Source organism: Castanea sativa, chromosome 11 (assembly GCF_040712315.1).
Source record: "Castanea sativa cultivar Marrone di Chiusa Pesio chromosome 11, ASM4071231v1".
Lineage (NCBI taxonomy): Eukaryota > Viridiplantae > Streptophyta > Magnoliopsida > Fagales > Fagaceae > Castanea > Castanea sativa.
Genome location: NC_134023.1, coordinates 56,620,412 through 56,636,751, shown reverse-complemented (window position 1 = coordinate 56,636,751; position 16,340 = coordinate 56,620,412). Strand labels below are relative to the sequence as shown.

Here is a 16,340-nt window from a genome sequence, read left to right as displayed (position 1 = left end):
TTCTAAGTGATTTTGAATGTCTTGAAAATCTGGACATTCTTTAGAAGGTTTAGATGTCAAATATCCAAACCACCTTATAATACTCAAATTATGTATAATTTAAGAAAATCATGGATGTCATATTAAAAAATGTGGATATTTATTGGAAGGTCTAAATGTCATATGTCCAAACCTCTTTAGGATTGTGTATCACCTAACAAAATTGTGAATGTTAATGTACACAACTCTGAATATTCTCTAGAAGGTCTAGATGTTAGATGTCCCAACATTTTAAGAATTGTGTATCACCTAACCAAATTGTAGATGTAAATCTACACAATTCCAGACTTTCTCTGGAAGGTCTAGATGTTAGATGTCCAAACCACATTATGATACTCAAATTATGCATAAGAAACATGGATGATGATAAGCCTGATATCCACAAATATGGATATTCGTTGGAAGGTTTGGATGTCAAATATCCAAACCGCCTTTGGATTGTGTACCACCTAACCAAATGGTGGATGTTGATGTACAAAATTCTAGATATTCTCTAGAAGGTTTGGATCTTACATGTCCACACCACCTTATGATACTTCGGTTATGTATAACTTAACTGTCAAAGAGTGCACTCATAGACTCGGAGTGTTGAGTTGTAAAAAAGATTTGCTCATTAAGTCAACCTAGATGGGACTATAATTTCATAAATAAGTTAAATAACCCTTAATTTAAAATAAAAATAAATACAATTAAATTATAGATATTGGTTAATTATACTAGGTACCTAAACTTTTCCCTTTTAAGAATAAAGTATATGAGAGAAAAAAAATCGCAATTTGTATATGCTCTGAAATATAGGGAGTTTAAATTGGCGGCTAGTTGTAGATTTCATGATTTATGGAATATCCATCAATCATTTTTTTTTTTCCTTTTGATTTTATTATCAAACCTAGGCTAAGGAAAGTCTCGGGGTCTCCTAGCCTAATTGAGAGTCAAAATCATGACTATAACAAGAAATATGAGTTTTAAGGTTTGATTATGTATGGAAAATGTTTTAGGAACTCTCGCAATGCCCGTCTTAAAATTGTATGTCATTTACTTAGTGGAACATAAAATAAAAATGGCTTTTGGCTTTTGGGGTAAAATGTCACATTGTGATGTATTTGCATTTCTACATTATGAATAATGAATAAGGATGAAATGGATTAAGTGAAGTGTGTTTTCGAAAATTAGAAAAAACATATTTTCTAAGTTTTGGGAAATAATTTTGAAAAAACCAGAGGTCATTGGTAGGTTAGCAGAAGGTGTTCTCTAAATTGCAATGTAACCTAGAATGACCACATGATTACTTTACCATCTGGATCTTATCAAATTATAGGCAATATATTCTATTGCTTGGTGAGGGTATAAGCATAAGCATAAACAAATAAACATTGGAAATGTGAAGCTATCTATATAATATCTAAAAGTTGAAATGTAACATTTATAGTTGTCATGTTCTTAACTTCTTTCTATCCACTTCGATCCATTCAACCTATTTCAGTCTACTTCCGCCCATTCCACCCACTTCTATCCATTTCAGTTCACTTTGGTTCAATTGATCCATTTCGGTCTATTTAGTCCATTTCAATCCACTTGGGTCCATTCGGTTCAGTTCGGTCTATTTCAGTCCTTTCAGACCAATTGCATTTCATCTCTTTTTTTGGAACTGTGAAGAACAAACAACTCGAGGAAAACTGTGTGATCGTTGCATGGTTCAGGGATTTTTTGGGGTATGAAGTGAGAAGTTGCACATTTTGTTTTGAAGAGTTTTTGGTTTCAACAAATGAAGGCTAAACATCAAAGTCCAAGGTTGTTACAAAAAATAATTGGAGTATCACCATGTACTTTGTCATAAGAGTAAGAGTAGTAATGATGCAGTATGGATTATCAAGAACAATTTAACCCAATCAGCTCACTTCCTATTCAGCAAAAAAAAGAAAAAAAAAAAAAATCAGCTCACTTTGGAGCTATCAAGTATACCCGTTATGTCCAAGATATAGTAAAAGATCCCACGGTGTACTAATTTCGATAGTGAAAATCAGCAGTTTACCAAATTGAATTTCAGCACTGCCTTTCATTTACAAACGAATGGCCAATATGAACGAATCATTCATATTTTATTAGTTCATAAATGAAAGTATTACATCTAGTTAACTCTAATAGTAAAATCTCAACTATAATTTAGTAAGTGATTATTAGTATAGATTTGTGAAGAGTTAAAAAATTTTAGTCATGTTGGTTACTTCATATAAGAATAGAATAAGCAATTAGACTAGGAACAAGTTCAAGCTTTTTCGATAAGAAAATGAAACAAGTTTGAACATATAATTTAGCTTGATGATGAACACAAGCTTAACTCGTGTTCAAAATAAAATTAAGTGAACTAAACTTGAACTTTTAAGGGAAAAACCAAATATGCCAATGTTGAAAGAGAACTAGAGAAGGCTCTGTCAACCTAACCAAGTGAGAACAAACATCAAGAATAGCTTTAGCCCCAAATCATCACAACTAAAAATAGTAATTGTCTCCAGGCTTCAAAAACATTTTTAATGCATCATCAAAAGACAAGGGAAAATCACTTTCCTGAGGTTTTCGGACACCATCGCACAATGTAGTGTACTCATTATGACAACGGACTCAAATCTATAGTTGTATAGTATCTTTTTTGCAACAAAATCTACGCTGTACAACAAAATTTGATTTAACAAGAGGCTGAATTTATTCTGCAACAGCAGCAAATAATGATATAGAAAACTAATTGGGACATGAACTACATATAGATGGTGTGATTTTAAAGGAAAAACAAAAATGAAAATATTTAAAGAGAACTAGAGAAGGCTCTGTTGTCTTTAGCCAGGTGAGAACAATCGATAGGAATAGCTTCAGGCCCAAAGCAATGTCAAAACCAAAAATACGATGATAGCCAGTGCAAAACAGAACCCAACAATTGCCATGAAAGCCTGGAAACACTTACAGGAATAAGATACTTGCAATTGAACAAAACAAGAATTTTTTAAAATTTTCAGTGTCACTTACCTTCCCCTGAGACTCAAACTTAAATTTCACAGTGAACCATGACAATCCTCTGTCTACAAAAGGTGCAAAGGCAAGCGCTCTGCATAAAAAGAACCTCTATAGAATCAAAAGACTGTTAAATTTAACACAAAAAGAACTTCTATTCAATAAGAGTGAGTACAATGGCATTTAAATGAAATCAGCAGTTAAACAATATCATTATAAAATAAAAGATGGGAAAAACCTAGAACAATGTTCATAACCTATAGATAAATTTTGTTTTTTTACTGAATATAATATGCCAGTATCTAAAGTAGAAATAGTAAATACCTGAGGATACATGGGGCCAATGAGCTTATCATCAGAGGAACCTCTACCAAGAGGCAAGCTTGTGATCAACTCTATTTCCTGGTCAGAAAACAGATGGTGCAAGAGTTCTAAATTCCAGGTGGTAGAATAAGGTAGGAAGAGAGCACTTACAGGGAAAAATGTGACAGTTGGAAACAAGTTTGACTTAATTTCTTGGGGAAAAAAAAAGAGTACAGAAAATATTTAAAAAGATAATCAAAACCCAAAACATTGTTGAAAGGTCATTTTTGTGTATCAAAAGGTTCCAAGGTAAGTCTTAAATTTTAATAACCCCCCTTACCAAAAGAGGGAGAGGGGGGGGGGGGGGGGGAGAGAGAAAAAGAAATAAAGATGATAGGATAGGATATACAAGAAACATACAAATTAATTCTCCATACTATGAAAATAAGAGATAAGCTTAAACATCCAAATACTCAGCTATTGCAGGTCAGTTGGGTTAAAGATGAGGTAATTTACCTGGTTTTTGAAATAGCAATATACAAATACACTTACCATGTGTTTTTCATCTGGATGCACTATTCAAATTTCACAATTCTAGAATGCATCGTGAAGTCTGACACCAAAGCTCTTGATCTACATCAATCCATTCTATCTTCCTACCCATGCCATCAATAGATTCAATAGTCATTTTGCAGCCAGTGATTCAGGCTAATCATAACTGCATGCAATGTAAAAGCATCAGCGATGACAGATCATTAGAAGTCCCAAGCATGAACTTCTAAGAAAGGTTCCCTCACATCCTAACTAAGATCCAAAGAACCTCAGAAACTGAAAATACAGTGTCCATATTGATAACAATCGCAAACTTTTCAATGTCCAAAGTAAGGGGCAAAATCACATCCACAAATATAGTTGAAACCATTAATATTTTAAAAAGAATCAAAATCTAGGAAACTCAGTTTAATGAGACATCTGACAGTCATAAGAAATGTAAGAAGTACAATTTCAATGCATCCAAGCATATGACCTTTGCTAACAGTGGAAAATTGAGTACACAAATTACACTGATTGCCAACATCAGGAGGTTATGGAAGTCATGTTAAGCAGTGGCAAATAATCAAGAAAATGCTGATGCTCTAAAACAGAAACCATCTCCTGAGAGGAAACAGTGATAAGGGCAAACGAAGATCAGTAAATTACATATGTCAAGGCATCAAAGGATATCATAGAATGAAATCTACCATTCCTCACATTTATGTTTGTTTTTATGATACTCCTGAAATATACTACTTCTGTATGTGAAATGGCCGGCCATGACATAAAAGTTTCACCTTCCAACTATTGCACTCAAATGTGATACTCAACACATGAAGCATAGATGGCTCTCTGGGACAGTAATCTTTACATCATAAAATACCAGTGGTATAAGCAACAACAGAAGCCCATAAAGGAGGATCAGTCCTGACATTGAGGGCGCATCTTCTTCAATCCTCCAGACTGTTGGAAAAATCATTTTCATTTCGTGCTAAATTCAAAGGTGTGGGTCCTTATAGCGATGCTTACAATTCAAAACAGAGTTTCTAAAAATATGCTTTAATATGTAGTGTTTCACACCAAATATTTTTTTTTTTTGACAAGTCACACAAAGAAGACTATTTAAGCACTGCAATGAAAAAAATTGCTGATGCTTTGTTTGTTTCTAATGACATTCCATTTGAAATAAATTACATCAAATTCCATGTTTGCATACTCCTTTAACAGATATCCACTTGCAAATATTGACATCTAATTCCCCTCACCTTCTCAATAATACTTAAAAAACTAATACTGACATGTCAATAGCTTTTTTTTTTTTTTTTTTGAGAAGTATCAATAGCTTATAAAACAATGAAAGTGCAAAGATCTTAAACTTATATAGATTGTAAGCAAATAAAAGGATTGTTCTGTGGAGCTGTAGCTTATCTTCTTCTTGTCTGCTACTCACCTCTTTCTCAATAATACTTAAAATCCTATTACTGACAGGTCAACAGCTTATAAAACAATGACATTAAAAAGAAGATCTTTAACTTATTTAGCTTGTAAGCAAGTAAAAGGGTTGTTTTGTGGAGCTGCAGCTTATCTTCTTCTTGTCTGCTACTCCACATCAAAATATCTGTCAGAACCCATTTATGAATTGGTAAATCTATTTGATATGGCCTTATCATCTTTTAATCTTAGCGAAATTAGAAAGCAAAAATACAAAATTTAATCCACGTTATATCAGGAAATACTTATATCAACTGAAGAGTTCATCAATAAGTTTCAAATGCAACTAATCTAGGACCTAGAAAGACCTCACTGTTCAGCTATTGTTCTCCTGATTTATACTAGCATGGGAACTAATGCTTCAAAAGTTGACACTGGAATATAGTAGGTTGACACATCAAGTAAAAGAAACCAAATTAGTTGATGCAGCAAATTGGTTATGGGAATGATCACCATTGAAAATAGCAGGCAATATGAAAAAGGTGATACAATTCAAGATAATATCAGGCAATCACATTGAAGAAAGAAGAATGTGAAAGGGAATGAGAAAATAGAAAGAATGATGTGAAACAAAATATAGATGTCCATTTGTATTGACCTATATATTTGGTGCAACCAAGAATTGAGGTCTAATGGGATATGTTCTCATGGCCTACCAAAGATTAGACCAAAATGGTGAAAACTGGTTTACACCTACAGATCAAATCTATACCCCTGCTCCACACTCCTCTGTGCCACCCCACCACCACCCTCCCTGACCCCCACCTCCCCCATGCTACCACCACCTCTATCTCCCTCCTTCACACTGCCACCACCACCTCTGTCCCCGTATTCTGCATTGTCCCACCACCACCTCCGCCACGCAGCTACTCCTCTGTATTGCTGCAACCACCAACTCCCTCCTCCCTCCAACTTTGCACCACCACCACAACCTCCCCCCCTAAAACTATTCCCACCACAACAACAAACGTCACTACCTTCCAACCTTTTGCGGTTTTTATTGGTTTTAACTTTTAACATAATTAAAATAAAATAAAAATTTGATAAGTAACAAAAATTTTATTAAAAAATACAAAACTAGGTACGCTGGGAGTGTACTTAAAGGAGAATTGCAAACAGCTCTCAAACTACAATGCTCAACCAAATCTAAAAGAGTAAAACAAGGAGAAGCGTAAAAAGCAACATTCCAATCTAACAAGGTATGGGAAGACTAGAAAATTACTTGTAGGATGTCAAGCAACAGAAAATAAATAAATTTCTCTAAAAATATTATCTATTGAAAATATTTCCCTTTCCAAAATAAACAGAACCTCAATAGTAATAAATTTCACATTATTGAGCTCAACTTACACATTGCCATCAACTATCTTTATTCTCTGCCATAGTGATACCACGGTATAACTCCATTAAGCCTGGTATGCTATCTGAATGCTTAACAACATAATTCTTGTAGAAAGTGTTTTCAGCTTGACTAAGAAGTGAAGCATAATTCTTGCCCTCTTTAAGCAGATTCTTTGACTTCAAAACCTTCAAGACATTATACCTTCGACGAAGCCTTTTATCAACCGCATACGTAAGAAATCTGGGGTAACGAATTATAGTCTCTACATCCATCTCCATAGTATTCACACAGAAATCCATTGCACTCTTCATTTTCTCCTCCGAGCAAGCCAAACAAAGCGGGTTGCTCTTAAAAACAGACCAAATATCTTCTTCCGACCACCCAAAACTCTTCAACACTTCCAATTTTCTGTTCCAATTTGACTCCTTCATGGAAACCAATACTTTAAGAGCAAGCATAAACAACTCAGAAGTCGGTTCTAGACCCAATTTTTTGACAGTTTGTACTGCATCTTCCAACCTATTGACTTTTTGCATTATTGTTCTAGGCTGCGTTAGAATCAATTTCGATATGCTATGCAAAGGTACTCCTTCCCTTTTCAAAAATTCAATATTTGGTTGCAAAATCCCAGTAAGATCATAAGTTAAAAGCCACGAAGACCGCTTAACAGCCGCCATGATATTCTCATTGTTTTCAAGGTATGTATTCAGAAACTGAAACGTTGGTTTTATATGAGAACTCAAGCCTCGCCTGAAAATGACAGGATTCAATACGATGAGGTCAGCTAGAAGCTTACCCACAAAGCCATTTTGGGTGAGGAATTCTATCTTGGGCTTGAGATTGTCTTCCACTTTGGATTGGAGTATCCTTGGGCGCTTTTTGATCAATTCCGTGATGTGGGTATTGTCGAAACCGTGAGATTTCAAGAAAGCGAGCACAGCTTGAGGCCTTTGGAGGTTGTTTTCTTCGAGTTTGAGCTTCTGTGAGGTTGAGAGAGCAGATTCGAAGGGAAGCCCACAGGAGTTCATGAGGAAGTTAACAGTGAATGAGGATGAAAGTAGTTGAGAAGTTGATGAATTTGTTGCTGCCGATGTTGTCAAAAGACGGTTTTGCATAAGAGAAAGTAGGTTTCTGAAGGGAAGATTAGCAGCCATTGTTGTGGAAGCAAAGAAAAGATACAGACAATGTTTTTGGAGAAGGGTTTTTGCTAGGGTTTAAGGGGAAAAGGGGCAAAGGTGTCGATTTAGTTGGGAAAACGTAGGATTTTGTAATATATTTAATATAATTTCGTTAATTTAGAAAGTTGGTATTTTGCTAATTATAATTATTTTATTTTATTTGAGAATGTGCTAATTAATTAATTGAAAATGATAAATGAGTGTTCAGTTTATTATTATTTTAGGTAAATTACAAAGTTAGTCCCTATCTTTTACATCATATTTTAATTTAGTTATTAACCTTTCAATTATGTCAATTTGGTTCATAATATTTTCTATGTTGCGTCAATTTCATCCCTACCGTTATCTTTGAATGAAAAAAGCTAATGAGTCAAATAGAATAATAAAAGAAAAATCACATCAAGTACTCACTGTACTACCATGTCAATTTAAAAAAATAAAAGGGATAATTACACATAATTCACATGTGGTTTGGGCAAAAATCACTTTGCCTACTCGTGGTTCAAAAAGTATCACTTAACTCACCTGTGGTATGTTCCATTTATTTTCCGTAACCCACCTCAGTTAAAATCAGGGGTAAATAAGTATTTTTGCTCAAATTTAATATCTCTCTCCTCCTAAAACAAAAAATAGCACAAATGCAAGAGAAACAAGATAAAAAAAGGAAGGTTTTGTGAAAATTAATAGCTATGGCAAAACTTTCAAAATCACAACCCAAACTTCCCCCAATTCTCATCTTTTTGTCCTTATTCTCACTTCACCACTCCTCCGCTGCCACATTATCCATCGGTGTCAACTATGGAACAACAGCCAACATCCTCTGCTCACAAGCTTTCAAATATTAACACGCTCCGTTTCAAAAACCATTCTCCTCGACTCACCCGATTTCGACTCAATGATGACAAGTAGTACTCCGATACAAAAGTTGGACCATGTCGACGTGAGACAATCCGATTTGGCGGCAATATTTTACTCGTCGGGGACCACCGGAACAGTCAAAGGAGTGATGGTGACTCACCGATCCAACTCTCCTCTTTTTCCTCTTACTTCTTCCTTCACAAAAACACATCCCAGAAAAACCTAAAAGCTCAAACTTGCTTCTTTGTCCAAAACACCACCAAAGAAATGAAAATGAAAGCGAAGGGAATTTGGTAATTTTGGCACTGGTGGTGCTGGCAGTGGCGGTGGAGTCTGACCCGGACATGGTGACTAGGGTGAAGACGGTGCATGGCAAGAAGGTGTGTACCAAAGGTAAGGAGTGTAATCAGTGATCACAGTTTTACTGTAACAAGACAATCACTGATTACTTCCAAGTGTATCAATTTGAGGAATGGTTTTCCAAGAGGAACTCGCTTGTGGCTCATGCTGTTGGGTTCTGGGACTACTAGTCGTTCATTCTTGCTGCTACGCAGTACAAGCCACTTGGGTTTGGGACCACTGGTAACAAGATTGAGAAGATGAAGGAGGTCGCTGCTTTTCTTGGCCATGTGTGATGGGGTTTTGAGATTTGTTGTGTTTTGCTTGTTGGGTGTTTGGTTTGGTTGTTTCTAATTCGTGGGTGTGCGTGTGTCTTTTGATTAGTTGTAGGAAAATGTGTTTAGTTGACTAGATTGGAATTTTAGAATGGGTTTTAATTTCACAAAACCCTTCCTTTTTTTTATCTTCTTTCTCTTGTATTTTTGAGCTATTTTTTGTTTTGGGAGGAGAGAGATATAAAATTTGATCAAAAATACCTATTTATCCCTGATTCTAATAGAGGTGGGTTACGGAAAACAAACAGAACATACCACAGGTGGGTTAAGTGATACTTTTTGAACCACGGGTAGGCAAAGTGATTTTCGCCCAAACCACTGGTGAGTTATGTGTAATTACCCCAAAATAAAATTAAAACCAAATTAAAATCTACACACGTGAGATAAGTTTAAGGAAACTAATAGGTTCTAAAGTCCCTAAAATCCATCTCTTCTCCTTCATCTCCATTAAAATCCCTAAAGTTGCATATCAAAGAGGCTGAAGCCTCATGGCCTCTAAGGTTGTGGCTATCAGTATGGCTACTCTTTTTTACTTTCAAATGTTTTAATTCTAAGTTATACATTTCAAATGTTTCACTTTCATTGCTATTGTGTTGTGCCTTTTTTTCCCACGACATTTCTCAATCCCTATTGATTGATCATGTTTATGCTTTAATGCTTTTAAATAATGCAATCTATATGGATCTTATTTGGAATTGTCTAACTGAAACTCTTATCTTCCCATCCTCATTTAGTTGGAATATAAAAGAATCTCATTTTCTATTTGCACGCCTTCCTACGCATCTTATGTTGTGCCCAGGCAAAACAAAACACTCATCAGCGTTCATTAAGAAATGCTAGGGACACACACTTTTGCACAATTTTGGCCACAACTCGTCACATGGCGAGTTGTGATTGGTTAAAATGTGTTTCCACATGGTCCACTAATACATTCTAACCAATCACAACTCGATATGTGGCAAGTTGCGACATAAAATTGTGCAAAAGTGTGCGTCCCTAGCATTTCTCACATTCATTTGCTATCACTGCCAGCATGATATCTGCTATCCAACCAAATAGTCATAATTAATCGAATATTTTTTACTATAAATTTACTGACTATGACCGTAAATGCAGATGGGCTGGAACTTCCTGACACTTTGATTTTTCTTATTATTTTCCCAAATTTATCTCACGTGTGTAGATTTTAAATTTCGTTTTTTTTTTAATCTACATGACGGTAAAGTTAGCAATTGATGTGGCATAGAAAATAATTTTTTATTGTTCCATTTCACACATTAGCTTTTTCTATCCAAAAGATAACAGTAAGAATTAAAGTAACACAACACTAAAAAGGTTAGGGACCAAATTGAAAGGTTAGGGGCTGAATTGAAATTCGGTATAAAGGATAGGGACTAACTTTGTAATTTATTATATTATTTTTCTTCTAAAAAAAGGGGTAAATTTTATAAATATACTCTAAGATTTGGGCTAATACCAATCAAGTCTATAACATTTAAAAACTAACAATCTCAGTTCATAAATCCAAATGGGCTTCTAACTCCGCTACTTATTTTTTTTAGCTTCTCTCTCTTTCTCTCTAAACTCCCTTCTCTTTTTGATTTCTCTTGTCGTTCTCCTTTCTCTCTCTTATTTCTCTTATCTTCCTCTAGCTCTCTTGTTTCTTGTCTCTCATCTCTGATCTCTTTTTTCACTCTCTTCTCCTCTCTATCTTTGTCTTTGTGGTGGAGCCGTGGTGGTGGGTTCGTTGATTTCTTCTCTCCCTTCATCTTTGCTATAGCGTCGTGGTGGTGGGTTTGTTGATTTCTCCTCTCTCTTCGTCTTTGTTGTGGCGCCGTGGTTGTGGGTGTGTGGTGATTTATGGGTTTTTGTTAGGTCAGTGTTAGAGGATTTGGGTTTTTTGTGGGCCTGTTTTGGTTTGGATTGGCATTAGAGTTCAAGGTTTTCTGTGGGTGTGGAGGAGTTTTGTGGGTTTTACTGCGTGTTTGGCAAAAATTATTTTTGCTAATTTATTTTACTATTCAGCTTATTTTTGTTACTATTCATGAGTCCAACTGCACTTTTTGGTACTATTCATAGGTCCCACTCAGCTAACTTTTACCTTTACTTATCGTACTTTCAACAAAAAGTTTTTAGTTTCAGCAAAATAAACGGATCCTAAATAGACCCTTAGTTTGACATGTTTGTTTGAGAATTTGCTGATGTTGGTGGTTTATGGTCGCTAGTTATGGGTTTAACGGTGGGTTTTGTTAATGCCAATGGCAATGCAGAAGCCAATGCTGATGCCAATGTTGATGTTTTGTTGCTAGGTTTGTGGGTGTTGTTGATGGTTAGTGGTCGGTAGTTTTGGGCTTGTGGGTTTGTGCCTTGTGGGTTTAGCTTATGAATGTGTGGGTGGTTGGTGGTTGCTAGGTTCATTCAAGCTTTTTTTTTTTGGTTTACTGAGAAAGAGGTTCTTCAATTTTTTTTTCCTCTTCTAATCAATTCGAATAGAGAAAGGGAAGAGAAAGAGAGACACATTGAGAGGGATGAAAGAGAACAATGTGCAGAACTAAGATATGTAATGGCGTTACAGGCCATTTAGGGGTATGGGCTAAAATGGTCAATCTTTAAATGTTCTGGACTTGATTGGCATTATGCCAAACCTCAATGTATGCTTATGAAATTTATCCACAAAAATTATTATTATTATTATTATTTTAAATGGAGAAATGTCATTGTCGCTAAGATATCACTTGATTCCTTAAATCCCTTGTTGAAACATTGAATTTTGATATCTTACCATTGAATAAGAGATATGAGTTTCGATCTCCGTGTATACAGATCAAACCCCATATATCTTATTCTTGAATAGAGATATTTGGTTCAATTTCCACTTGCATGTTTATTTTGAAATTATCTATACTATTAATAACATGATTCTTTGCTTGGATTTTAACATTTGCGTATTAAAATACCCTCACACAAATTCTTAAACTCTCTAAAATACCCATATGTTTGAGTTAAATAATTTTAAATTAAAAAATACAAACTGGTTAAAAGAGTAATTTACTGTTCTTAAGTTTTAACATTTTTTCCTTTATCTTTTCCATTCAGCCTAAAACTTAAGATACTATTTCTATCTCATTTTTAAACATTATTCCCCGTTACCTTTCCTATTTCTTTAAAAAACAAAATACACAAGGTTATCTCATAAAAAAAAACACACACACACACCGTTAGTATTATTATTATTTTTGATAATACACACACAATTATTTATCTATCACTTTTAAAGATTATAATACTAAATCAAAGTAACAAATAAATAAAAAATAGTATTATTGCACTTGCAAAACGTGTGTGATGAATATAGTATATATATATTCTGATAAGCCAAAAACGTATTGACCCCTTGTGATGAATTAAGTTGATTAATTAGCCAAGTTATTAATTAATCAAATTAACATGCAAAGCGTGGTAGCGCGAACAAATCACCAATTAAACTAAGTATGCAGCGGAAATTAAATGACACGGTGATTTGTTTACAAATAAGGAAAACCTACACGGCAAAAACTCCACCGGGTCATTTTAAGGTCACTACTCTCGAAATTCCACTATTATCACAACAAGCGGTTACAAGTAAAGGAATCCCAAGTACCTTACCAACCTACAGTTGAACCTTTACCCCAATACCCAATTGGACTTGTTCTGTAGTGACAATTTCTCCTTTCAATGCATGGCTCCCAAGTACGTGACTAACCAATTGCGTGGATCCTAGTACGTAACTTCAATCACCAACTAGAGAAGATTGTTGGCTGCAAAATTCTTCAATTCATTCACACGATGAAGATCAAGAAGATGCTTGGTTACAAAACCCTACGGTGCAAAGACACAGCAACTTCTTCACAAGAGAGATGAACTAGGGCAATAACTTCGTCTCAAGTCACAATTTGCATGAACAAGGATTTCTCAATACTTGTGCAACTTGCGTCCACTTTGACGACCCTTAAAATAATCCTTTTAAATGTCCAGGGTTAGGAGAAAAGAAGGCCCAAAGACACATCCACGGATTGGAATCAAAATAGAACTCATAATTTGTTTTTCTTAAATCTCGACAGATAGAAGTATCGAGAATCTGTCGAGCAGCTGTCGAGCCACGGGGTTGGAACAGCTCTTTAAACCTCGACACATGCTAGCTGTCAAGATAGCTGTCGAGCTTTAATGAACTTGCACTTTTCAGCTTGGTTCTTGGACATTTGATGACTTCAATACTTGATCTTGAAACACAGTTTCTTAAAATATAAAACTCATCCTAATTCTACTCAATTACAAGTAAAGTGCGTTTTGTCAAAGGATTAGCCAATTACATAAATAATGAATGACATATGATCTTAACAAGTGAAACACATATGTCCTAACAATCTCCCCCTTTGGCAATCCGTGACAAAACCACAACAAACAAATGAACATATGAGAGAAGTCATAAAACACTCAACTCATGCTCACTTGTTGAATACAATAAAATTTATCCTAACATAAACTCTTGAAAAACTTTGCAAGAAGAAAGTTCATGACAAGTAGACTTTGACAACCTGTATTTCTGAAACACTTTAAACAAAATTCATCAAAGCATCTTAGTGTGAAACAGAAATAATAGATTGCATACAAATAAAGAATCATGTGTATAAAGAGAGAAAAGAAACAACATATGTAGAGATAGGTGAAAGAAACATATATCATCACATATATAACAAATATAAGCACAATGTATGTAAAAATGATCATAAGACCTAGGTATAAGAAAAAAATGTATCTAAAGTGGAGAAAAGTAAAAGATACAAGTAATCCTCACTACATCCCTCAACACTCCCCCTATAAAAAATGTCCCTATACAAAAGCTCTTCCCCTAAGTATGACTATTCTCATAACCCAAAACTACTCCCCCTTTTTGTCACGAGTAACAAAGGGTAGAGTGTCAAGTAGACATCTCATCAGTAGAGTTAGCATCTCCATCAGCATCATCGTCATCACCATCATCATCCTCAGACACAAAAGCCACAAGAGGTGGTGGAGGAGAAACCTCAAGAGCAACACGAACATTCACCTGATACAACTCTATAGAGAGCGTATCTAGGCGAGCATCCATGCGTTGAAGCTGCGCCATGATGTCTCCTAATGACACATCACTCGTAGAAGAGGAGGGAGCAGATGAGACACGAGCAGATTTAGATGGAGCGAAACTAGAGGAAGGAGCTGCTGAACCCATCTGTCGCGACCTAAACTGCGCCTCACTACGTTTTATGGTAGCGGCGTCTATGGCAACCATGACATGAAAGGGGTTGGAGATAGGAAAAGGAATGGAAAAATGGCGTAAAATTCTCGTGATAGCGGAAGGAAAGATGAGCTTATCACGGGTAGTCGTATCCTTATACACATCTATGATAGAAAAGATGAAATGTGAAGGAAAGTCAATGATGAGATCCTCAAGAAGAGACAACAGAAAACGAGCACGAGGCTCTGTGATAGAGTTGTAGTGAGAGAGAGGATACAACACAAAAGTCATCACCATGTTTAAGAAACGAGGACCTTTAGTAAAAGGTCGACATGACGTAAATTGGTGCTCACCCCAATCAGAAGGGCGCTCACAAAAAGCAGAAATCATCTCGTCTTTGGACACAGTCCATAGACGCTTACAACCGGGGTAGTCAGGATGCGCAACCCTCGGTACCTGGAGCACATCGGATACCAACTTCGGTGTGACAACTATGCGCGTACCTCAAACGTGAGTGAGAAAGAGAGGTACTGAAGAATCGAATCCATGCATGTTGGAGTAAACTCCTAGATCAGCACGGAAGGACAAGTGACCGGGACGTCACATAGTGACTCCCATTCCCGTTTGTGAAAGACATCGGGAAGGTCAGTGCCGGCGAAGTCCGCCAGAACAACGTGGCGTTCCGAATGAACACCTCGTTTAGAGAAGTTCTCCAAGAAGTCCTGATGGGCTTTCTCATCACGAAACTGAACAGAAAGAGAAGCGGAATAAGAAGATGAAGAGGCCCTAGAACGAAGAGGGTTCTGGGAATAGACTTACATTTTAGTGCTATAGACACTACTAACGTAAACAGACAGAGAGGGGGGGAGAAAAAAAACACTCAGAAAAGTTCCAAAACAATTCAAATATAACAAGTATATTGAAAAGAGTGAACTAATGCATGGGGAATGCATGAGCATGTGACATGCAAAATAAAAACATCATGGGCTCAGCCCAATCCAATCCTACCAGCACACAAACAATTTGCACACATCTAAATGCATGAGAATACAGTTAGAATGCTAATGTGATGCAATGCATGGAGTTTTTAAGATCAAATCTACAAAACCCATCCCAAAAATTGCAATAATAACTCATCAATTTTGAAAAACCCCAAAACCTAGATTTCAAAACATGAAATGCATATAAATGAAAAAGATTAGATGCTTACCAAGTGAAGAAAAACTTGAATAGGCGTGAGGAAACCTTGGGTAGAGGTTTGGAGTGAGAGAAAGAGGTTTGGGAGGTGAAGAGACAGAGCTATCGAGAGAGAGAGATCGAGAGAAAAGAAGAATTGGATCGCACAGAAGCTATATATTGATCCTTAGTAAATCTCGATAGATACAAGTATCGAGAGGTGTCGAGACATCTGTCGAGGAAGGTGTCGAGGAACACAACGTCGATAGATAGAGCTATCGAGGAGGTGTCGAAGAACAAGGCAAAGACATGAGAACAGATGCTCGATCGATCCACCAGGTGTCGAGAAGCTATCGAGAGGACAAGAGGTTTCTCGATCGATCCAAAAAGTGTCGAGATTACGATAAGAAAAAGCTGAGAAGCTCGACAAACAGCCAGGTGTCGAGGAGGTATCGAGGAGATGTCGAGCTAGCTTTTAAAAACAGTTT

The 16,340-nt window shown here is 36.0% G+C and overlaps 1 protein-coding gene across 4 annotated transcripts; it reads right to left on the bottom strand.

The window, feature by feature from the left end:
* Positions 1-2,552: 2,552 nt before the first annotated feature.
* Positions 2,553-7,934, bottom strand: LOC142617246 (uncharacterized). Of its 4 annotated transcripts, none has more exons than XM_075790021.1 (5): positions 6,721-7,934; positions 3,862-4,063; positions 3,367-3,444; positions 3,058-3,136; positions 2,553-2,981 (listed from the first exon to the last, which is right to left on the bottom strand). In XM_075790021.1, exon 1 carries the CDS (start codon positions 7,864-7,866, stop codon positions 6,730-6,732), a length of 1,137 nt encoding a protein of 378 aa, XP_075646136.1. In that variant the 5' UTR covers positions 7,867-7,934; the 3' UTR covers positions 2,553-2,981; positions 3,058-3,136; positions 3,367-3,444; positions 3,862-4,063; positions 6,721-6,729. The 4 variants fall into 4 exon arrangements, with proteins under 4 accessions (XP_075646136.1, XP_075646135.1, XP_075646133.1 ...); XM_075790020.1 differs by having other exon boundaries at positions 3,898-4,063; XM_075790018.1 differs by having other exon boundaries at positions 3,367-4,063.
* Between the last annotated feature and the right edge of the window lie 8,406 nt (positions 7,935-16,340).

Coding starts and splice junctions, on each gene's coding strand:
- LOC142617246 (XM_075790018.1), bottom strand. CDS start 7,866: ATGGCTGCTAATCTTCCCTTCAGAAACCTACTTTCTCTTATGCAAAAC.